This window comes from Perca fluviatilis, chromosome 24 (genome assembly GCF_010015445.1).
Source record: "Perca fluviatilis chromosome 24, GENO_Pfluv_1.0, whole genome shotgun sequence".
Taxonomy (NCBI): domain Eukaryota; kingdom Metazoa; phylum Chordata; class Actinopteri; order Perciformes; family Percidae; genus Perca; species Perca fluviatilis.
In genome coordinates this window covers 4,745,099-4,770,002 of record NC_053135.1, presented here as the reverse complement: position 1 = coordinate 4,770,002, position 24,904 = coordinate 4,745,099, and the positions used below count along the sequence as shown (strand labels likewise).

Sequence of the window (24,904 nt, the reverse complement as noted above, 5' to 3'; positions counted from 1 at the left end):
TCCTTAAACATCTCCTTACCTACAATGGACAGGATCACCACCACAAAGTCAAATATGTTCCAACCGATGGTGAAGTAATAGTGACGCAGGGAGATCATCTTGAGCATACACTCGGCGGTGAAGAGAATGATGAAGACCAGGTTGATCCAGTAGAGGATTTTGTCCATCTCCGGCATCTGGTCGTCCGTCTCCACCATCATGGTCACCATGTTGAGGCAGATGAGGATCATGATCACGATGTCGAAGGCCTGCTTCGTGATGCAGTCGAACACGCAGCCCTGAAATGAATTCTGGGCGCAGAGGAGGACAAGAGACAGGCGAGCAGAAGTCATTTTACACCTCCACTTGTAGTCCATTAGTATCCTATCTATCTATCTATCTATCTATCTATCTATCTATCTATCTATCTATCTATCTATCTAACTATCTATCTATCAATCAATCAATCAATCAATCAATCAATCAATCAATCAATCACATTTATTTAAAGTGTAAAATAACCATTAGACATGGTCTCAGTGCACTTTACAATTAAAGGAACATAAATAACAGACAATGGAACGGCATTAAAGCCGTATAAAAAACTGCAACATCTAATGGCCCTACACCTGTAACCATATATTGTAACTACATCTTGTACTTTTTATGTATAGGATTATGTACATGTATATGTTGTAAGATTTCACTTTTGTACATTCAATGCTTATGAATTTAGTGAGAAATCTCTAAGGACCACAATGGAAACAAGCCTTTGGGCTTTATTGTGTTTTTATCCTTTTGAACACCTCTTGTTGATTGTTGTTCAATAAAGTTTTTCATTCATTCATTCATTCATTCATTCATTCATTCATCCATCCATCTAAAGAGTACATGAAGAGGAATATGTATGGTTATGTTTGCTAGAAAGAATATTGTTAGTTATACTATTCTTATTTCATGTGGTTGTTTTGTCTGAATATGTCTCATCTGTTGTCATGTTTATTTTTTTAACCAGTTTTGTTAATTGGGGTTTATTTACTCAAGCATAATATACATTTTGTTTATCAAATTGTCAGAAATAACTGGAAAATGCATAGATTTCTGTCAAATAAGGCAACACAGACTCATTACTCATTTTCTGTACGCGGACCGATCATGCTTACTGCTGTGTGTAGTCGTGTTTGTGTGTGGTCGTCTGTGATCATATTTTCTAGTTTTTGTCCAGATTCTGGCTGCAGTGTTCTGAGCAAGCTGAAGGCCTCTAGTGGCACAGTTAGTGAGAAGTGACAGTGTGAACACTAAAGAGTCTTACTGTTGGTCGAGGTATCGGTTTTTGGGGTTTCTTGGAGCCCAGCTTCTTCATGGCATTGTAGTATTTCTTCTGCTCTTCTGTCATGAAGATGTCCTGACCTCCAAAGTAAAGGGAGCACAACACAACAAAACTTGGTTACAACCACATAGAAGACGGTCTGTCTTTTACATTTTAGAGAGCAATGTGAACAGAGCAAACATATGTCTTACAAATATATTGGTTTTTGTTTTTAACGAAATGAGCTTCTCAGTGGGCATTCAAGTATTGTAAGAGTGCTAGGTTCTGTGATGGAAAATGGAAGTTGTGTCCTTTAGATTGACAGAAAATTCAAGGTCAAATCAAGGTGGACATGGAGAATTAAAAAATACATGACGACTAATATGTTGAGTTGGCTTTTTACTTCATTCATAGAAAAAGGTGTAGTGCCTAAGACAGAGAACACTGTTTCCATCATAATAGGGCACTTCTGTTAAACATGGGAAATGTTCTTATTTTGCATTTGTGGAACTGTATATTATGATATGTCAGGTGACCATTTTGGTTGTCTTGTGACACCATACGGGCTGGGCACCACAACCAATCAAACATCAGAAGGTAAGAGGAACCAGGTGCACTGCCTTTCAGTGGGGTTCTCTGACTCAATAAAACCAGCATGTCTGCATTTCCCAAAAACAAAGTCGGGGGGGAAAAGGTGCCAATCCAGAGAACAAACAGTAAATGAATCACCTCATGTGTTATTCATTTGGGTAAACTGATTTGCAATCAATAGACAAATCCGCTGCTGCATGGCATGAAGCCTTCATCAGAGCATGTATGACAGCAGTGAGCCTTCTTTTGAAAGATCCTGGAGGATCGTATTGCGAGTGTAATCGTTTTCTGTTCCCTATATTCTCAATCTCATAGGGAAAATGTCTCATGATAAACTCGTGAAACTGTTGTATCCGAGGTTAAACATATTTTGTCTCATATCTAGCGAAGACTCATTGTATCAAGATTCCATTTAAATTGCACAGCATGAAAAATACATTTACAAAACTAACAGCTTCAACACTTTTTGAAATGATTTCCAAAAAAGGACCCACATTTAAGCCAACACAGTCATAATGCTCTCATTAATTACAATATGATACATGAGGCACACATCACACCGGCAGTGCTGCTCACTGAGTGTTATGATGCGTGTCTGGAGGGCGGACTGGTGTCAACGCTGAACAACCATATGTGTGACGCTGCAGCTGCGGGGCTGCTGAGCCTCACCAACTGATCTCAGTCAGTCAAGTCAGACTTGCCAGCGTGCAGCAAACACAGTGCAATCCCCCCCCAACCCCCTCCTCCCTCTCTTGGGTGTTGCCAATCCTACGTGTTAGTGTAGGAGGGCACAGACTACATTTATTGTGACACTGCATGTGTGTATATACAGTATTTATATAAGTGTGTGTGTGTCTCTGTCTGTGCAGGCCGGGTGTTTCTCAGTGACTAATGCACCCTCAGTAATCGTTGGCAGCAGCAGGTCCTCACCATGCTGCAGATAATCATTATTCTGTAGCTCAGTTCTTTTCTCGAGCACAGCTGTGGGTCTGCTCTGGCTAAATCGGGGTTTGCTTTGTATCCGGGGCTACGCATGTAGTTGGCACAGTGTGGCACAGGACTGCTACCTGTTGGTGTTCCGTTGCAGTAACAATGCAGAGCAGAACCAAAGCTGCGAGTGTCAACATTAATAACAGCTAGCAGGGTGGACCAACAACACAGGATGGCCTTTGGATTTCATCTTCACTTTGAAATATTATTACATCTACAAAAGCTAAACAAAGCGGATGTGTTTCCAGAGCTGTTTCACTATCACACACACAATTGTATTGGCTGTGTATTCTCTTAGTTGAAGGAATCTGGTAGTGACTGTTCATGGCTGTGCGTGATAACCAGTGTTTTCTAAATATGCATATTGCAGGAGACTAGGAAGTTAAGAATAGGAAGCCAATATTTTGCACTTTCATGTGGTTTCCATTCCTACTAAGAAGTATACGGAACATTTTTGTATCTGAGTTTACATTATCTGACAGAGACCGTTACTAAATTCAACTTATCTTCTTCTTCTGCTGGTTGAAGTTGTCGATGATGACACCGATGAACAGGTTGAGGGTGAAGAAGGAGCCAAAGATGATGAAGATGACAAAGTAGAGGTACATGTACAAGTTCACTTCATATTCAGGCTGGTCTTCCAACTAGATTAGGAAAGATGGAACAAATTAAACACATCACTGGCTTTCATGGCTTGTGTATGTTTGCCTCTTGACTTACAAATCCCTCTGTTGAGCACCAAGAGACTTACATTGCGAGAGTCCACGGCTGCGTACATGATGTCCATCCAACCCTTAAATGTTGCCTAAGAGCAGATGAGAGAAGTGGCAGAGTGTCAGTCTGATGTGTGACAGTCAAGCTCCACTGCTTTGCTGTCACCAAGAGGAGTGTTTTATTTGAAATGTCGGTACCTCATTATAACAATAATACTAATGTTATCAGCTCTGGGAACACCCCTGTTTTTAAGACATTTTTGGGAAAGAATTTCAGTGAGTTTGGGTCATCATTTAGGACTCACTATTGTTTACTAATCTTTGCTGTAAAATAGAACAAAATCCCCTCATATATCACATAACCAGCTGTTTTAATAACGGGCGTCATTCCAGCTGCAGGAATGATTCTACGCTCATATTAGGTACTTGTGTTTGTGTTATTCATTTCAAAGAAAAGTAAGGCTATAACATTGAGAAATATTGTTATATTGTCTAATTGTGTTTTCCAGGACTGGGTGACATTACACATGCGGTTTCCCTCACAATGAGCGTGACTGAAAGTGGCTTTGGACAGTCATTATTGTCCATGGAAAGGTGCGTGTGACAGCCCAGAGCCTGTGTGTTTGTGCATTTGCAGGTCCTTGGCCAAGGTGCTAACGAGGTAATTGGGAACACCTGGCCTCTGTCACTTAACCTCGCCTGGCCAGACGCCAGTGTGTCGGTCCCTTTACCCTGCACCAACCTCAGTTTACTTTTGTTATGTTGCTTCTTTTGTTAACATTGACAAACATGCACCTCACATTGACCGTGGCATTCATACACCACTGATCCTGACTTTCCCACCCCACTGTTCTAAGGTTTGCAATTGATCTATATCCACGACGTTCGACTTCCGGGATTGCTCCGGTGCCGCAGGAAATTCTGCCCGATGACCCTCTTTTCGGCCTGATGTCCAATACCTTCCGCTTTCTTTGTGTTGGAATTTTAAACTCTGGTGGATTTATGAGGACTATGGTTAACTGCTCCTCAGATCTCTGCAGGGTAGATCCAGACAGCTAGTTAGACTATCTGTCCAATCAGAGTTTACTGTTGCATGACTAAAACAATTAAAATTGCAAATTTACACAAAAACCATACGAAAAATGATATTTAAAAAATGACTTGTGGCTTGGAGGTAGAGTGTTCTCCACATAACTGCAAAGTTGGCGGTTCAATCCCAGGCTTTGGCCACATGTCAAAGTGTCCTTGAGCAAGACACTGTACCCCATGTTGCTCCCCAGATGCTATTAGCTGTCCACTGCTCCTAATATATTTAGGATGGATTAAAATGCAGAAATAGAATTTCACTACTGTGTGTATGTGACGATTAAGAATACAGTTTGTTTGTTAGTAGCTCTCAACTGCATCATAAATACATATAGACATTTTGTCTTCATAATGCCGCCTGTGTCACCGAGGCTAAACTCACCACTTGCAACAGAGCCAGATAGCCAGCACCGACGTTGTCGTGAAAGTTGATCTTGACGTTCTTCCAGCGGGCGCTGTCGTTGACCAAGTTCAGGCACTCGCTCTTGTTGTTGACGACGTTGATGGGGAACACCTCGTCGTTGGTGGTGTTGACGCAGTAATAGTACTTCCCTGCAAACAGGTTGACGCCCATGATGCTGAAGATGAGCCAGAAGATAAGGCAGACCAGCAGCACGTTCATGATGGAGGGGATGGCCCCCAGCAGCGCGTTCACCACAACCTGGAGAGGGCCAAGCACACAGACAAACTCAGCGCTCTCCTGACGGTCAAACCGAGGTCTCTGCTTGCCAAAAATAGAGAGGGCTGTTTCATTTGAGACGAGTGGCCATTACGATCATCTAATCACTTAACTGGTCATAAATAACAAAAGGTGGACACCTGATTTGATTGAGCTGTAAAGCTGATGCTACGGAGTGGCTATTTCAGAACAAAAGCCAAGGCTGACTCAAAAAACTTCATAGTCCTATATTATTCAAAGCTGTATTTAATATGTAATGTCTGCACACATAAAGCTCTTAACACCATACATATCTACAAAGAGAATTTAACAGAATGACAGTTGGAAAGATGAAGGTGGATAGGTGAAAAAGTTTACATTTGATAGATAAAAAAGCAAAACAGAAAAAAACCTTAGAGAGGCGGGATGAAGTCACAACATTTTGTTTGACTGTAAATGAAAAAAGACACACAACAAAGAAAAAATTACAGGTCAAAGGCACCACACGAGCAACGTCAGAGAACAATGCCTGAGAGCAGCTATATACAGTGGTCCATTAACACAATGTGCAGAAAGGCATGCAGACAGAAGAGGTACAGTGCTGAATTACGGGATAAGATAACTCTACAGAAGCTGTAATAAGCATGCAGTCTTACGACAGTAAGGCCCCCTAACATGCTAAAACCATTTCCTAGACATCCAACGTTGAACCTGAAGAATCTGAGATTCTTAAAATGGAAGTATAAATTATACTGGCATTTTCCTTTAGCAGCCTAAAGCAGAGGAAAAGCACACCTGACATATAGCAAGTCAAATAAAAATAACATGACTAGAACACCATTAACATTTCATAAAATAAATGCATGGGCTAGCTGAAGATGGTCTAGCTTCAAAAGGTTAATATTCTAAAAAAGATTTTTAAATTTCTTAATCTGGCATGCTGGTTGTCAGCTAGCCCACAAACAATCAAAATTTACTATTTATTATTACTTTAATATTTCAACATGTCCTTACCCTCATACCCTCAAACCGAGACAGGGCCCTCAAGGGCCGGAGGGCTCGGAGTGTCCTCAGAGATTTGATGGCGGAAAGCTCAGAGTAGCCCAGAGCGTTGGCTACAAGGCTGACCAGGGACACCTGAGAGACGGTAATGAGAAGAGACAAGCAGGGTGAACGGTGAGTAGTAAAAGGTCCCTCTGCACTGCGCCAGTCTGAGTGTTTGAACAAGATGGTTGATTAGGCATTAATGATTAGTCTGCACTGGTTAAAGAGATAATAATGCATTTATAGTCTTTAAAAAGTACAGTACAATTTGAGATAAAGACAACAATGAACAGTCACTTGTGCAGACTCAATGGTATTTATATCTGTATGATAAACATTAAAGGAATAGTTTGACATTTTGGGAAATATCCTTATTTGCATTCTTGCCACAAGTTAAATAAGATAGATACCACGCTCATGTCTGTACCAGGGTTTACGTGAGCCAGTGTATGCTGGCTTTTTGCCAGTATCACGTGTAGTTATCCATTACATGTCATTTAGCTGACGCTTTTATCCAAAGTGACTTCCAATTAAGTGCTTTCAACCTTGTAGAAACTCCAGACAGCAAGAATCAAGCAAGCACATTAGCTTCAAATAACAAACTACAAAGAGCCACATAAAAGTGTAAGGGAATTTTTTTTTCTTTTCCAAGGTGCAGTCGGAAGAGATGCATTTTAAGCCTGCGGCAGAAGATGTGTATCCGGCAGATGAAATTATCACTGGCCAAAATGTCTGTTGAGAAACCTATGTCAAATAAATAAAGGATTAAATAGCATATTAAATCATTGGTCTTGTTAACCAAATATTTGTATGCACCAATTTTCTTCTAACAATGATAGAACAATCTAAGGGCCGTCCGTCATTTTGACAGACTAGAACTTATTCTATTTATAGCGTTTGTGTTTTTTGTGTTTTATTGCAGTTTAAATGTAGACTACTGTGTACTGTATTTCCCAAAACGTCAAACAATTCTTTAGAGTCTAAATCGCCTTCGACTTAACGCCAGATTGGAAGCTTTATTTTTTTAGATGGACTGAAAATACATACATCTACAATGAGGAAGTCGAGCCAGCACCAGGCGTTTGTGAAATACTTGACAAAGCCGTATGCCACCCACTTCAGCAGCATTTCCAGGATGAAGATATAAGTGAAGACCTTGTCTGCGTACTCCAGCACTGTTTTGATGGTCCTCCGCTGCTCGATGTAAACGTCCTCAAATGCCTGTACAGCATGGAATAAATAGTAAAGACTGCTGGTGGAAAACAATGAGTTGTGAGTTAGGTGTGATCAGGGCTGAGGTGCTTCCTGTCATGTGTCAGTGTTAACCACCAGTGTTGTAGTCGAGACCACCTAAACCGAGACTAAGTCATCACCAAGACCAGAGTGTATCGAGAACGAGACTTTGAGGGTTTGAGACCAAGTCAAGACCAGATTTGTGTTAGACAGCCAGAGCTTCTTGTCCTGTCTCACGCATTCACTTTCTAGGCAGGTTATTGGTTGCATTTGCAAGTTTTGACACCTAGGCATAAATCAGACAATGCAGAGGCAGTTTAGCAATCCCTGCAGTTGTGGTCTAGACCGCTTTTGAAATAAAATCTAGAGTCCTGATTATCTGCCACCGAGACGAGAAGTACAAATGAGGTTGATTTCGAGATGAAACCTTCAAAAATTGGTAGTGACCAAAATCTATCTTGAGTACTATAACACTGCTAACCACTTACAAAAATAAATAAATAAAAAATATTTTAGGTCACAACAGGAGGTAAATGCACATGCATACAAAAGCACCTGCTTACCAGTGCTCCACTGCTGAGCAGGATCATGAATATGATGAAGGATTCAAACCAGTTGTGCTCCACTATGATGAAGCAGGTTTTCCTGAGTGTCCACCAGGTCTTAAAATGGTCGTCGTCCTCATTTATCTGGCAGCACTGGAACCTGCTCACACAGCCTGCAGGCATGGGAGGGGGAAAAGGGGGGAAAAGGCAGAAGAAATGGCCACAGGAATTAATATGGGGTCCATGTTGACTAAAGGTGGTTGCATGATTAAACCAAAAAAAACCTAATCTTTTTTTTCATGACTTGGCTTTTCTACAGCCAAGTTTTCATACAAACCTAGTCCAATATCAAATTTATATCTGATTGTGTTCTTATCTACGGTTACCGTTTGAGTGCCATTAAACCATTGCAGAATCGTCATATTTCATTTCTGTATTCCACACTCATGAAAGACTGAAGAGGTACTTGCAGATTCAGAATTGTACTGGAGGTGTGTCAGACTAAATGTCAGGTTCCATTAGAAACCAAGACAATCCCACAGACTAGTTTTCTTTCTGTACTGCTGAGCATTTGTATTCACTGTCACTCAGCGGTGAGTAAAACACACCAGTGTAATGCACAAATAAGTTCATGTGATTTGAAAAGTGCTCTGAAAGCATTTCACCTCCCACCTTTCTCACTTTGCCCCACTTTCCCACTACCCATCATCCTCCCTGCCTGTCACCCTCACATCTAGGGCTGGGTACAGAATTCAATCCTTTTCAGGCACTGACCGAATTGCTTCTATAGTATCGAGTATCGAAAAATGCATTGTCATTCAATACCCAATTTCAATACTCAAGGAGTAAATCTCATCAGATGAAGACACAGATTTCCTGTGTCAACCAGGTCAGTGAGCCAATAAGCATGCAGCATGCTTCTACCAAGATCTAATAACGCTGCTGATTGGCTGTCTAACGTTACACGCTGAGAGACAGGCAGGAAAAACAGAGACTGTGCTCACGTAGTAGGAGCTACGTAGTGTTGAAATTTCTTTTTGTTAAAATGGATTTTATAAAATTGGTATGGAAAAAAGTATTGTTTAGGAACCGGTATCAAAGTCATGGTATTGGTATCAACATTTTTTTTAACGATACCCAGCTCTACTCATATCCCTCTCACCCTCTGTGAAGCAGGCCTCTGGTTCCAGTGACTCCTCCGGCTCCAGCTCCACTGAATCCACCCCATCTCCTGGGGGGCGTATATCCACTGTGCTCCCCTCCGATGAGCTCAGAGGATGGGGCTCTGCATCGAGCTTCTGCATGGATGAGGAAGTATATGAGAACACAAAGTTACAATGCAGCACCACAGAGGTTATGGGAGCCAACTGTCTGAGCTGGTTATCATTGTGATTCTCCATTCACATGTACTCCAGTGCCACAACTATAGATACCTTAGTGTGGAGACTAGGCACTGTAAATGCTCACAGAGTCGGGCTCAATAAAGTCACTGTATTATCATCACATGCATCATTGATCAAATGTACCTACAGGCTTTGATATTAGTTGCATATGATGGCTCAAATCAGATTATGTGGCAACACATAGGCATAAGGAGGTTGGCGTTACGGAATTGCACTGTGGGTACGTTTGATTTGACCTCAGTTCGAGGAAGAGTGCATGCAGTATTCCAGGGCATTATCAATCCAAGCCTGAAATAGTACCAAGCAGAACGTGTGCTGAAGTATTTTCATGTCCACTGAAAAATGACCTCAAATCAATGTATCTATAAATTATCCCATTTTCAAAATTACTTCTATGAATAATAAACCCCCACCCAAAAAAGCTAGAATCCACCCACAGAAGGATTGCTGAACATTTTCCTGAGTGACATGAAAACACGTTATTTCCATTCCTTGAAAGCAGTGTACAAGCTTCTTCTCTTTGTGTTGAAGTAGACGGTTGACCACATTAGCTTACCAGCAAAAACCAGTACTGTGCACTGTTTAAAAGCCAGCATGTGGTCTGGCATTTTTGTGTTCCCATTTATAAAACATGCTGAATTAGCACCAATGCATACCCATACTTTCATCCTTCTCAGTAATATGTAACACATGTAAGGTTGTTACTGTTTTCAAGTTCTTCCTTGCCAACTCTGAATTTTGAACCCTGGCAACCCTAAAATGCAGTGATCTTTGTTTTTGCATTATTGGTACATTACAACATCATCTGCATATAGTGAGACCTTTTGGCATTGTAAGGCTTCCTTTCTGCTATTCTTTGGGCAAACATAATGTTATATGGTCTGATCTGTCTGTCTGGCTTGAAGTACAGGAACATGTCATCCTAGACAGTGCAGCAGCTCTGATTGCCGTGGGACCCAGCTAATACGGCATGGGAATGATGGAAGCATGCTGCTCACAATTGCGTTTTCTGGAGGGGTGTTTCCCACCGGTTTCTCTTTCTCTCCTTCAGCAAGAGACCTATTTTAGCTTTTCTGGGCATAGATTATTTGAGGCTTAACGCTTAACCTAACACGCTTTTATTTGGCAGATTTTGTTTGCATTTTACTATATTTGTACAAGTTGGGTGATGAGAAAGTTGCAGTGGAACGAAAGTGGATAACCCAGGCGTAGAGGCACATAGAACAGCACTGGCTAATCCACAATACTTGTGTACATGCACCATCTCTGGGAGGATTCAATGTAATTTGGGATGAGTTTCTTCTATTCAATATTTGAGAAGGATAAGAAATTACCCTAATTTAAAATCATCGTCATAAAAAAAGTCTAATTTAATATAAATTGCCATGTGTTATCGGTTTTGCCAACCTGAAAAAATGGATTCATTTGAGTTTCAAAATGATCTCCTTGGAAAGAATTCTGTCAAAAAAAAAATCATCTTTTTCCATTTGAGTATCATAGAAAACAAGTACACACAAGTATTCCATGTGTGTATGCATGGGCTATGAACCAGACAAATTACTTTTGTCCATTCCATCTCCCCCCCTCTATTATCTTCCTCCTCTCTTCCTTCATTCTCAAGTTCAGAGTGTTGGATGGTAATCAAGACCCAAAAACAAGTCAAAACCAAGCAATGAATTCAAAAGCAAAGATCATGTTAGATGAGTTTGTCTATCAATGGAAAATGTGGAGTTGCTCATTCGTAATGGTTTGTAACTGCAGTACAGCCTGATGCTTAGAGATAAATTATGAAAGGGGGGGGGGGGTGTAAAGGGAAAACAATTACAGCATTGGGTGTGCTGCTGTACGGGGAAGGGTTGGTATAAAGCAAAGGGGGTGGGGGGGGCGGAGGGCAGACCAGGCAAAGAACGAATATGGGCAGTCCATTGAAAGTATGAGAAAAATATGTTTTTTGTCTGTAAATGGCATAGGCAGTCCTCATGGTTAGTGCTATGGTACAATAAAGTGGTCTTACAATTCTCCTCTCACTGAAAACCTTGAGAGCGTCTGACACAGCTGCAATAACAAACGGGGGGTTAAACAAAGTAAGTCAAACACACCATAAGCCAGTAAACAACCACAAGTGTGCTTTCACTGGTCAGCTATAAGGCACAGTGGGAGAACACTTTAGCCACACAGCACTTTATACATTTCCCTGAAAGCATATTCCTTAATAGACAGCAAAGCAAAATATTGGGATGCTGTTTTTGTACTGACACTTGACACTCATTGCACACAACTAACACACACCAAATTGTTATTATGTAACTTGAAATGCATAAATTTATATTTCTTATATCTGATTTGAACTGGTGCTTGATAATCACAATTCACCTACCCCTGGCTACAGGGTGTTAAGATCAGTAGTGACGTGAGTGAGCATTTGCTGATCCGTATATGGAACATGTGGTGCCATGGCTAGAAATAGTCTCCTGGGTTGTTTTGAATCACAGGGGATTGGCACCACACCCACAGTGGCAAGTTGATATCACCAGGTCAGCCTGGCAACACTTAACAGCAAATCTGGCATTTGCTCTGTTAGAATAGGCAATGAATTACCAAGCAAGACTTGTTTTTCTTAAATTGTAGTTAATTGCATTAATGTTATCTTAACACATGCATTATGCATGTTGCTTCACCTAAAACATGGAACAATGAAGCAGTCTCTCTGTGCACAAATCTACTGACACATACACTAATGAGCTCATGTAGAAAGTGAACCTGCTACATAAGCCCAAAGCAAATTTGAGTCATTATTTGTCATGGCTTCTTCTGCTACCAAGGGCTTCAGAACTGAGTAAAAATTCAAGAAGATTCCCTCACTAGCACAGCATGATGCATGTTGAAATGAGTCAGCAGATATGTTATTTTCAAACTGCTTGACTATTGGAAGATTTTCTGAAAAGGCCATTGCTATGCTAATCTTGACATTCAAGCATCAACTGGCTTGCGTTGGGTGTTAACTATTACACATATAAAAAGGAGCTAATCAAATACAAAAGCTGTGTGACTCAAAAGGTTTCCTACAAACTGGCAGACATCTAATCAAAGTCTTTAATTTTACCTCTTTGCTGCCCTCCACATCCGACGAGTCGCTGCTGAAATCTTCTGTGTTTAGGTTCTCAAAGTCCGACTCGCCCACAGCGATGGGCACCGTGACTGTCAAGCTGGGGTTATGAATAAATGACAAATAGTCACATTCCTCCATTGGGTACTTGGGTGTAGTGTCCCCACCAACCCCAACTACCAGCCCTCCTCCTGGTCGTCCATTGTCCTCTGTCATGTACACCCCACTTGGGTCCTTGGTGATCTCCACTGAAGTGTGGTTGGAGATGCAGTTTCCTTTGCCATTGCTGTGCAGTTCGTCCAGGTGTTTGATCTCCTCCGCCAGACCGGAGCCCTTACCGGCCCGGCCAAAGCAGAGGCTCTGGAGAAACTGCCGCACTTTGGATTTGACAAATGCGATGCCCCGCTGGATCCGGCCCACAGCAATCTGCAGGTTGTTCATCTCATTGTCGTCGTCAGTTGCTGCCAGATTGTCAGCGCTGAATGAGCTCAGAAGGAGAGCCAGGAACAGGTTTAAAACCTGGGAAGAAGTGGACATTAGGCAAGGAAAGAGCTCTCCATTTGACCTTACTTACAAACAGATCATATGTGCCTTACGACTTGACTTTAAAACCAATCCAACAAAATATTCAAAAACTTCAAAATCTGAAGCAAACTATTGCCATAATCTTAACAGTGTTATCCTGATTATAGAAAGGAAATATAGAGGAAGATCCCCATACCACCAGGTTTCCAATGACCATGACCATCATGAAGACTATCAGGCACATGGACTGTCCAGCCACCTCCATGCAGTCCCACATTGTCTCGATCCACTCTCCGCACAGCACCCGGAACACGATGAGGAAGGAGTGGAAGAAATCATTCATGTGCCAGCGGGGCAGCTCACAGCTATCAGAAATCTTACACACACACTCCTTGTAGTTCTTGCCAAACAGCTGCATGCCCACAACAGCAAAGATGAAGACGATGATGGCCAGCACCAGAGTCAAGTTCCCCAGAGCGCCCACTGAGTTACCAATGATCTTGATCAGCATGTTTAACGTTGGCCATGACTTGGCTAGTTTGAAGACCCTCAGCTGTTTTGAAACAAAAGGAAAAGCACAGTTGGACTTTCTGGATTTCTTCTATAACATTCAATAAATAAACATATTTTCATACTATTGTATTCTATATGGATATTATATACATAAAGAGTGGTATCAATCTTATGCAACAAAAAAGCAAATAAGCACATTTCCCAAAATGTTGACGCTTTGCTTTAAGCAGAACAACATTTTATTATACTGTACCATTTCCTTAAATAGTCTAGCAGCACAGCAACAGTCATACAAAGCTAATCAGGTGGACACACTGTATCCCAAAGGCCAAAACAACTCTCAGTGGGACCTCTCATGTACTGCACAAAAGCTCTCATTACATCATTACCTCATTAATAACATGAATGTTATTGTGAAAGCCATCGTGGCCTGACCCTAGAAGTACAGGTACATCTTCAATTTTCTCATCTACGGAGCAGATGAATCATGTAATGCAGCATTTGTAATAAGATATCACTCAGCCAGTGCTCTTACCAATCTAAAGGACCTGAGCACAGACAGGCCTTCTACCTTGGCCAAGCCAAGCTCCATCAGACTCAGACTGACAATGATACCATCAAAGATGTTCCAACCCTCTTGGAAGTAGTAGTAGGGATCCAGGGCGATGATCTTGAAGCACATCTCTGCTGTGAAGATGCCTGTGAACACCTAATGACAAAAAGGGGGCAACATTCTAATTTTACAACTGAATCTACATCATGAGAGACATTTTACATTTATGTTTTCTTCTGGTTTTGTCCACTCAGAGTTTGTAAGCATATCACATAATACTTGCCAGGTTTCCAACTGAGAGTACGTAGTCAAATTCATTAGTCATGGGGTAATGCTCCATGGCCATGAAAAGGGTGTTGAGGACGATGCAAACTGTGATGGCCAGATCCACAAATGGGTCCATGACCATCATGCAGACGATGTCCTTGAATTTCAACCACGTGGGGCTACAATCCCAGATCAGACAGGTGTTGGCGAATCTATACCAGCAGGGGGGGCATTTCTGTCTTGACTCTTCAAGCTCTGGAAAAGGAGAAATGACCACATTTCATTATAATGAAATGCTCAACGTATTTCTGTAAGATTATTCCTTCATATGCTGTCCTTATAGTTTTCTCCAGAACTAGTAGGCCATGGCATAAAGTTCAAGACAGGAACAAAGAAGACTAAGGACAAAAAATGTATGGCGTGATCCTGACCTTCCATGGTGTTGGTGAGGATACTGGCCACACTCATGGCTCTCTGCCTGGCCACTGTTTCATCTAAATAATCCATGGATGGCTTGCGAAAACCTGACCGGCGTTTCTTGAGCTCGGTATCCGTAGTGGTTCCCTGGAGGAGAAAAAAAAACATGCATAAAAAAAAAAAAAAAAAAAGATTCATGAGCAATACTTAGCAGAGAGGGAGATGTGTACAGTACACAAGTCAAACAGACATTGAGCTTATGAGAACAAACATTGGAAGTATTTTATCATTTTATAATTCATGGAAGTCATTTAGGGACAGTCTATTGCAGCCTGGTTTCGTGTGTGATTATTTCAAAACATGTATTCTAAAGGACTTACACACCCATGCTTCGCCTTCAGAGGTGTTTTCACTTATTTGCCTGATTAGACCTGGTCTGATCCCCCCACGGTGACACAATAGAGGTAACAATAGACTAAATGGTCGCCAATCATTACCTAATTTTTCCAATGATGTAACCTAAGTGTTAGTGAAACAATTCACGTGAATGGTTTATTTAAATGAGAACACTACTATTTTTTTCTTTTTCCTGTGCTTATTTATTTATTTTGTTTAAATTGTGTACATTTATCTGTCTTCCCTGTGTTGCTGAATGAATGCCGTTCATCCCTGTGAACTATGAGTGGATGTTAAGAGGATGCTGAAATCCATGGACTGACCCCCTAAGACATTTATGCCTGTATTGTGTCTCTGAACAGCTGACAGTACCGTTTGATTGCAAAGGAAATAAAAATAAGTTAAAAAACAAAACAAAATACAAAGATCATGTTTGGGTGGGCATGTAAAAACCCTACTTGACTGACCCTTTGTCTGACCCTCTAATTAGTTTTGTTGCACCTCTTAGAGTAGGGGAGGTTAGACAATCATTCTCACGTGATTTCATCCAACTTCAACCTCCGCTCTAATTAGCCAGAATAAGTGAAAATCCTGCGAGGATGTGCAGGACCTTTAAAAAGGAACTCATACCATTACGTGACGAAACCGTTCCCTGTCATGGAAATAGGCCATTTTGTAGTGGTGTTTGAATTCTCCGCGGTTAGTTTCATTCACTATATAGTCCACTATGAAATACCCACAATGCACAGCTAACTTTCTCCCAGAGGAGAAGAAGCAGAAGCACCCGCAAAAACTGAAAAGGAAAAATGGAGCGGGTTTACATTTCCTGAGTGCTCGGTTTGTTTCAGAGATGTTAGATTATTTAGATGATGCTTGGCGCACCCGCCTCCGTCACACAAATAACCGGCGCATCTACTGACACAACGATACTTTCAGTGAGTGTCAGAAAACTCCTTTGATCGTTCCCTATATAGTTCACTGTTTAATAAACACTATATAAGGAATAGTGAATGAGGGAACGGTTTCAAACAAAGCTAATCATTCATCAACATGAGAACAAATGGGTGGGAATAAAAGCAACTAAGGGGAATAAACTAGAAGCTGGTCAATGGGAAAATAAAGCATGAAACAAACAGTTACATCACCTCAGGCAGCAGGAGACCTACAGGGGAGGTTGTTACAGAGGTTCCTCCGACCAGCGACACTACACCGTTGCAGTCCACGGCGCAGTGCATCTTGCCGTTGGCGGGCAGCATGACCCGCGGCGCCCCGAGGCTGGTCTGGCTGACGGCGCTGCAGCGGCGCTCGAGACGGCGCGGCAAGAACAGCGAGCCCCGGCGGCTGTCGCTCTCCTCGAAGGTGCTGTGCTCGTCATCGGCGAAGTCGTTCTCGGAGCCCATGTCGCGCGCCCGGCCGCGGAAGCTGAATAGGCTGGCGCGGCTGTTCCTCCGAGGCGAAAAAAGGGATCCGCGGATACTGAGAAGAGAGAGAGAGAGAGAGAGAGAGAGAGAGAGAGAGAGAGAGAGAGAGAGAGATGATGAGAGGTGTGGAGTCCTGGAATACTTGGTGAAGACTTTGAGGATAGAGGGAATACACCAAAATGACACATTAGGTGCTGGGAGGTTCTGTAAAATGAGGGAAGGACAGGGACGTAGTTAGACCGAGCAGGAAGCAAAGGAAAGAATGATGAAATATGCCACAAACGTAACCGTAAATGTAGCTTGATATTTATTGCGGCTTCTTTAAAGGAATAGTGCGACATTGTTGGAATAAAACTCATTTACTTTAGATAAAAAGATTGATATCACTCTTATGTTTCTACGGAGAAACTGATAGCCTGAATCAAAGCTCACTAATTAACACATTACATATTGTTGTTACGGCCACAGCCAACAAACACTATTTAAAACTATTTAAATACAATTGTTTATTTGGTTTTATTTCAGTTAGCCTAATAGCTGGTTTGATTTTCAGTGAGCGATGATCTTATGGAAAGTACCCCATGCCAATCTCTAGGTATGGTGAAGGGTATGTGATGATGTGGGGCTATTTTATTTCCAAAGGCCAAGGGAACTTTATCAGGATGCACAGTATCCTGGATCCATGAAATAACTGGCCTTTACAAATAAACATCTGCCTGCCTCTATGGGAATTTAACATAGGGGCGTACTCACTTTTGTTGCCAGTGGTTTAGACATTAATGGCTGTGTGTTGAGTTATTTTGAGGGGACAGCACATTTACACTGTTATACAAGCTGTACACTTAATAATTTACATTGTAGCAGAGTGTAATTTCTATAAGTGTTGTCCCATTAAAAGATATAATGAAATATTTACTAAAATGTGAGGGTGTACTCACTTTTGTGAGATACTGTAGGTGCAAATAAAGTAAAATGTCATCCCTGGGTTTACCTAGTTGTAGCTTTATGTATATCACTGGCATGATGTGAAATGTGTATAATTTCTCAGGGAACAGTCACTGACAAATTATCAAACTTAATTGTCAGGGAAGTATTTACCTGGTTGGGTGAGGAGCATCTCTTTTCATAAGAAAGTCTATTGGCATCGATGGAGAAGCGGAAGCTAGTTCTCTTGATGCTGTCCTCAGACTCAGACTTGTGGAACTTGTCGCGGCCCCCCCTCTCCTCCTCCTCCCTCTGCTTCCTCTTCTTCCACCTGTTGCGTCGCTCCTTGGCACTTTTGGAGCTGAGCTTAGACGTCCCCGAGGAGGACTCCGAGGTGGGGCCACCTCTCCCGCTGTACTCTCCACTCTCCGTGGCGGCTGCCGCGGCAACCTGCCAGCCAATCAGAGCACAAACACAGTTGTCATGGCGACCCCGTGCCTGTCTCAAAGGCTCTGGTGGACTGGAGCGGAGGAGAGAGCCTGGCAGCTGAGAGCAGCAGCAGCATGAAGAGCCAAATAAGCCCCAGACACCTTCTAAAAATGGACGCCTGAATGTTTTCATGCAGACCAAAACATTTCAAAATTCTTGCATTTATAATATTCATCCAGTAAGAGTGTGTGGATGCTGGGATAGGTAGCAGCCTTTTTGTTTTATAAACAAGTTGGAAATTCTACTTTTAGACGCCAATCAACATTGATCAAATCACTGTTTAGAAAAACATTAGAGGCGCGGAATTTCTAACCCTAACCCATCTTTCCTTAAGAACTATGATTTACTACCAAGTGCACTCTGTTTCATATTAGGCTTTTTCCACAGAAATGTGCTGTGTTATCTTCATGAAAGGTTACTGAGAGGCTAGGTTGGGGGATGTCAACGGGTAAAAGCTGGTGATGTCAGGAGAGGTCTATGAATTTACAGCATTGCCAAACATATCACCAACTCTGCATATCCAATAATTACAGTACAGGCCAAAAGTTTGGACACACCTTCTCATTCAATGTGTTTCTTTATTTTCATGACTATTTACATTGTAGATTCTCACTGAAGGCATCAAAACTATGAATTAACACATATGGAATTATGTACTTAACAAAAAAGTATGAAATAACTGAAAACATATCTTATATTTTAGATTCCTCAAAGTAGCCACCCTTTGCTTTTTTGATAACTCTGCAAACCCTTGGTGTTCTCTCAATGAGCTTCATGAGGTAGTCACCTGAAAAGGTTTTCACTTCACAGGTGGGCTTTGTCAGGGTTAATTAGTGGAATTTTCCCCCTTATTAATAAAAAATCAAAGGGTGGCTACTTTGAAGAATCTAAAACATAAGACATGTTTTCAGTTATTTCACACTTTCTTTGTTAAGTACATAATTGCATATGTGTTCATTCATAGTTTTGATGCCTTCAGTGAGAATCTCCAATGTAAATAGTCATGAAAATAAAAAGGAAACGCATTTGAATGAGAAGGTGTGTCCAAACTTTTGGCCTGTACTGTATGTGAATACAGTATGTCACTTAATTTAGAGTTTTATACTTAATCTTCTATCTTTGTTCTAATGGAGAGAAATTCTTCATGTGTCCCACAAAACGTACAGCACTATAGCAAAAATGATTTAAGAGTCTGTCATGGCATTTTTAGCTCAACTAACAACAGCAATTGGAATGTGCACAAGCCTGATAAGACAGTGTTGGGTCTGGCAGATTAGAAGGCTTAAACAGAGGTGTTGTAGAAGGTCTGAAAGGAAACAGAAAGCAAGAGAATGTATCTGATCTTCCACTAATGACGAGGAGGTGGAAAAGATGTGGTGTAGTATTGTACGCAATGAAATGCAGAACGTAAAAGGAAAATAAAGCTTTTGAATTATGTTACACTATTTATACAGACACTGTTGTTCCCAACCTTTTTTTAGGGGGGGGGGGTCACACAATGCCCACATCCCTGCCACATGATCTCAAGTGCCCCGTCATCAACTCTACCAGTTATGTGTTCATTTCAGTAGATTTTAAAAGAGGATGTTAAGTAACAATGCATAGAAGTGGATATTTTTTACAAGAATCTTTAACAGGTACATGAATTGCCTAGGTTTAGGTCAGTTCTGTCAAGTGTACATTCATAGTACTACCACATGGAGTGTTAAGAACTAACCCTTTTTACCATCTACTGAATACATTTAGCTTACTGATTCAACAGTTTACTTTTAGACAATTATTTCAACTGTCTACCTGTGCATTCGGGCGTATGTTACACATGTCGCTGGACAGAAAGACTGTCTGGCTTTGTTGTCACAAGCTTAAAAAATAACTGGTTATTTCTATTTCCATTATCCAGATTTCACTTGCACTCCATGTCCAGCTGCTAATTGTTCTTTCTGTAGGTCGACCAAGGACTGCCAACCCCTGAGGGAGCAGCAGAGGGGTGTCAGCAGTCATCCAGGACAGTGAATCCCTCGGTCGCCCGGGGCAACGCTACTTTTGGCAGCTAGCACAAGACTACAGTATAAGCCCAAGAATCAACAGAGTCTCCCCAGTTACATAGATACAAAGAGATTCTCCCAGCCACTCGTCTATGTTATGAAATACTCAGACTATTTTACGTGCTCCAAAAATTCAGAGTTCCTAAAACTTCCCCGTCGCTTTAGCAGTTTAAAACTTCAGTTTAAAAGGACTCTCCGCTTCTCAAAAGGACCCCTTTTTCCTCACAACTCATTTTCAAATGAAATGTTTTGAGATATTCACTCGTATGAAATGGACAGACAGAGCAACTGGTGGCCTGTATCTCAATTCTACGAAATCTGAGCATACAAAGATAAATGTCCTGCCTGTGCCTCCTCCTGCTGTCTCTTCAGCTGCTCCAGCATGGCCTGGAACTCTTCCTCCTTCTGCTGGGCCTCCTCGATGGTCGCCTGGTTCTGCTCGTCATAAGCCATGGCCACCACGGCCAGGATCAGGTTGACCAGGTAGAAGGAGCCCAGGAAGATCACCAGCACGAAGAAGATCATGTAGGGTTTTCCTGCCGCGCGCAAAGTCTGATAGATCCAAGAGAGACAGAATTTATTTAAAAAAAATCTACCTATGTATGAGAGTAAAAGAAGGCTGCCATAGATTAGTCTTTGAAGTAACACAATACACTGTATTGTGTCCAGTTGTGGTCATGCCATTGTTTGGTGACTTGTCAAGTTGCTGCATTGTACTGCTGCAGTACAAAACAGAATAGCCTTACATAACAGGCCTGGTCTATAATTGCAGAATGACACACCCTTTTGAAAAGACTCTTCTAGAACTAACTGGGTATGTTTGCTCAGATATTTACTGTTTGAAGGCAAGTCTTTTATTATGAAATGAAATATTTAAAGATATGTGTTACCAACGTTCTGTGAAGTTCACTGTCAACAACCTTTACAGATAAGATAGTAAAAACAGTAAATATACCCAAGGGACAAGCAAATTCGGCAATTCTGTAATGCTCAGAAATGAATTCTACCAACCTGCTGGTAGAGGTTTTCCCAGAAGTCCTGGGTCATGAGTCGGAAGAGGGAAAGGAACGCCCAGCTGAAGGAGTCAAAACTGGTGTAGTCATAGTCTGGATTACGACCAGCTTTGATGCATATGAAGCCCTCCGGACAGAGCCTGTCAGGACACACAGGTGTTATGAAAAACACTTTGCATTAGAGGTGGCATGTTGAGTGTTTTAACATATTACCATAAAGCTCATATCCAAATGTACCTCTTGGTTTTTGCACAGATGAGGGCAAATTAACTATAATCGAGTTACAATGTTCTGAGGGCAACATGGTTTACATGAAATCTTAAAATGTTTTGAAATACATAGCATTGACTAGAATTACCGCCTTACGGTTGCATGCCTCCGACAACGAGTCAAGGAGCAGTTCACATCCATGTCTGTCCAGACATATAATATATATAATGAAGACTTTGAAGCAGTTTAATAAAAAGGTATATTTTGGTATAAAAGGTGTATTTTTTGGCGAAACATCAATGCTTCGCACACATCTTCAACCCGGCAGCACAGAAGAGCTATACAATCGCCAGTTCCAAGATCAGTGTCACTAATTTAGTATCCAACCAAATGTGAACTTTTGCACATCCACTAATCAATGATTTTGCACATCCTACACTAAACCCTACAGCCTTCCTTTTTTCCATTTCTAAGACAGTTATGTCCATAACTTTTTATTGTAAAATATCTATTCTATATTCATGTTCTTGTCTGTTGCAGTACTTTGCCTTATTGTTTATTCCCTTTTTAATATGTTTATTGTATGCACAGAATACACAAAGGCAAATCCATTTCAAGTGAAAACTTACTTTAGTAATAAATATGATTCTGATTTCAGTCACAAGTCTTTGAACTGCACTGATTAATGGTTTAATTATCAACTGAAATGAGTAAGCTTCCCTTAACGTAAGCAGAAAGGAAGGAGTTTCAACATTTGCCAAAACACATTAAATGAAATGCACTCATAGTTAACCAGCAGTTTAGATTCTTGCAAGGCATCAGAGCGGTGGCGAGTGTCGACACTAATTGTGTATGCTCAGCTTTGTGGTGCATCTAATTGGCCATATAAATAAAACATGTCAAGCCTTACCCGGCGCCACTGCCATTCCCACAGAGCAGAGCATCCCTACGGCCAGGGAGGTAATAGTAATTTCCTAGAGGAGAGGGGAGACAGAGGAACAGTCAGTCAGAGCAACTTCACAGGAGTGAGGCTGCGGATATGAGGAAACAGAAAAGATCGATGAGGGAACAGGAAGACAATATGCACCCTGTGGGGTTCTCTTCACTTGTTGTGTGTGGTGTAATATTGTACATTGGCTGAGAGCAGGGGTGTCGGACTGGGGGGTGGAAAGGGGACTGAGCACCCAGGGTCATCATGTGAGGAGGGCCCAAAAAGACGCTACAATGAATAGCTGTGGATGTAGGGAGGGGCCCATAGAGAATGCCTTTCAACAGGGCCCAGAATTGTGTCCTACACCCCTGTCTGGGAGACCGAGAGAAAGGATGGTGATTTGTCTGTTTTAACACCCAACCACATTAGTCATCCTTTTGGTGTGTTTTTTTGTGTAAGCACGGGACTTTTGATGCAGTCACGGCCACTCTGTCCTCATCTACCACGTAACTGTCACAAAATTACAATCACACCAGACTTTTTTTGGAAATAAAATCTCATTGATGCAATAAAGATGCCAGACTATAAGATCAATGCAATTGTAATCAGCTCTGCCTGTCTCTCCTTCTTCTTCTCCTCCTCTTGCTCTGGCATCTGCTTGTCATGTAGCTGGTGCACATCTCCTCAATATCCTGCTGGCAGTCACTGACTCACCCTCCTCCGGCACTTTAGGCGGCTCATGCCACACAGATGGGCCATGGGAGAATGATGAAGGGTAGTGAGGAGGTGAAAGTAGAGGGTTTTATTGTTGTGGCGATTATCCGCCACATTTGCCGCAGTCTCCCACCAGCCCTTGTTAGAGAGCGCAGCCCCTGCTCCCAGCCATGGCTGTCGCTCCTTATCATGGCAGTGGGCCAGTGTGCCTGACCTCCCCCACGCAAACCACCGCCATGACCCATCTCTGCATATGAATTAGCCAGTATCTGACTCGGCCCGTCTGGGGCAGACGCTAACTTGACCCCGGTTAACCCGTGTGCCTGGGAGACATGCAACAGCACTTTCATGCCGCCTCACTCGGCTTACTCTCATCGCTGATGTACTCCGTCCAGTTGAAGGAGCTCTCCGTGGCGTTCTGCACAAACGCGTCGTTGATGTCCAACAGGGTGTTGTTGCTGAAAAGCATCGTGGTGTCGGCGGTGACGTTACTGCTGTTGGTGGCGTTGCTGTAGATGGGCTCGCGCACGCACTTCTGCCTCAGGTTGCCCATGAAGAGCTGCAGCCCGATGAGGGCGAAGACGCTGAGGCAGAACACGGTGAGGATCATGACGTCTGAGAGTTTTTTTACCGACTGGATCAGTGCGCCAACGATGGTCTTCAAGCCTAAACAGGAGAGAGGGCAAGGGGTGGTGGGAAGGGGGGACATCGCAGAATGATTACTGACTGGTAATTACAGCCACACGCTTTTATAGAAAAGCTGCTGCTAATAAGAGCTCATGGTAGCAAGCAGCCAGGGGGATCTGCAGTGGAGGTTCCTGTATGAAGTGTTGGAAGTCATACAGGAACCAGGCTGAAACGGATCGCTGCTTATCATGGATAAAGCACTAGAGAAAGTTAGGTTTCTCATGCCTATTATAGTGCTATGGTATAAGGTTCTGGAAAAGTGATCGTTAATAAATAACGTGTTATAATAATCTATACATCTGTGCTGTTGTCTTCTGTTAGAAAGCCACTAAAAAAGTTAAATTGAGCTCTTTTTTAGTGCCGTCGCAAAGACCAGCGCACAGTACTAAGTAATGTGCACAAGGTCAATGACGACACATCCAAGCACACGTTTTATCTATATAGGCACAGCACTATGCACAAGAGGGTTGAGTGAAGTGGTAAATATATTTGGAGGGTGGTTGTCACATTACTGGTCTGATACCTAAAAGGCTCCAGTGCTTAACTCTAAAACTTTCAATCTAGACTGTTTTTTGTACATATTGAACAAATGAGATACAGCGTGTTAAAAGTGAGTTTTAGAGGTGATGGAAGATGTATTATTTATTTATTTTTTACTTTTGGACAGAGCCAGACTAGCTGTTTCCAGTCTCTATGCTAAGCTAATCACCTACTGGCTGTAGCTTCATGTTTGGCATGCAAACACGAGAGTGCTATCGATCTTCTTATCCAACTCCCATCAATGAAGCCAGTTGGCCTATTTCCCAAAATGTAAAACCCAACCTGGTGTTTTGATGTCTATTCTCAACACTTAAGATCCATTTTCACCAAAACTCCACTCTCAATCTTACACCTCTTCTCATACCTTTGTGCCATGTGCACTGTGCTCTGCATATAAATATAAAAGTGACAAGCGAAATGCATTTAAGGTCGGGAAAATAACATGTGCTAGCACCGCTTGTACTAGGCTTTGCACTGCAACACAAATAAAGCTCAAAATGTTTCAAGGGGGTCCAAATGTAGTCGTGACAGCTAGAATATGTAATGTATGTTGTGGAATTAGATGATCTTCTTTATATAAAGAGCCAATGATATGTTTTCCT

The 24,904-nt window shown here is 41.9% G+C and overlaps 1 protein-coding gene across 7 annotated transcripts in view; it reads right to left on the bottom strand.

The window, feature by feature from the left end:
- The window catches only part of scn1lab (sodium channel, voltage-gated, type I like, alpha b), a 40,534-nt gene that overhangs the window by 2,993 nt on the left and 12,637 nt on the right, over positions 1 to 24,904 (bottom strand). For all 7 annotated transcript variants that reach the window (XM_039793361.1, XM_039793357.1, XM_039793358.1 and 4 more), the window contains 20 exons: positions 23,445 to 23,741; positions 22,341 to 22,404; positions 21,219 to 21,360; positions 20,553 to 20,759; positions 17,848 to 18,123; positions 16,474 to 16,815; positions 14,947 to 15,079; positions 14,532 to 14,770; positions 14,231 to 14,404; positions 13,379 to 13,735; positions 12,655 to 13,176; positions 9,311 to 9,446; positions 8,167 to 8,321; positions 7,418 to 7,591; positions 6,341 to 6,463; positions 5,051 to 5,329; positions 3,621 to 3,674; positions 3,376 to 3,513; positions 1,292 to 1,396; positions 20 to 290 (listed from right to left, as the gene is read on the bottom strand). In XM_039793361.1, the coding sequence (XP_039649295.1) occupies positions 20 to 290; positions 1,292 to 1,396; positions 3,376 to 3,513; positions 3,621 to 3,674; positions 5,051 to 5,329; positions 6,341 to 6,463; positions 7,418 to 7,591; positions 8,167 to 8,321; positions 9,311 to 9,446; positions 12,655 to 13,176; positions 13,379 to 13,735; positions 14,231 to 14,404; positions 14,532 to 14,770; positions 14,947 to 15,079; positions 16,474 to 16,815; positions 17,848 to 18,123; positions 20,553 to 20,759; positions 21,219 to 21,360; positions 22,341 to 22,404; positions 23,445 to 23,741 (4,188 nt within the window). The remainder of the gene's footprint in view (positions 1 to 19; positions 291 to 1,291; positions 1,397 to 3,375; positions 3,514 to 3,620; positions 3,675 to 5,050; positions 5,330 to 6,340; positions 6,464 to 7,417; positions 7,592 to 8,166; positions 8,322 to 9,310; positions 9,447 to 12,654; positions 13,177 to 13,378; positions 13,736 to 14,230; positions 14,405 to 14,531; positions 14,771 to 14,946; positions 15,080 to 16,473; positions 16,816 to 17,847; positions 18,124 to 20,552; positions 20,760 to 21,218; positions 21,361 to 22,340; positions 22,405 to 23,444; positions 23,742 to 24,904) is intronic.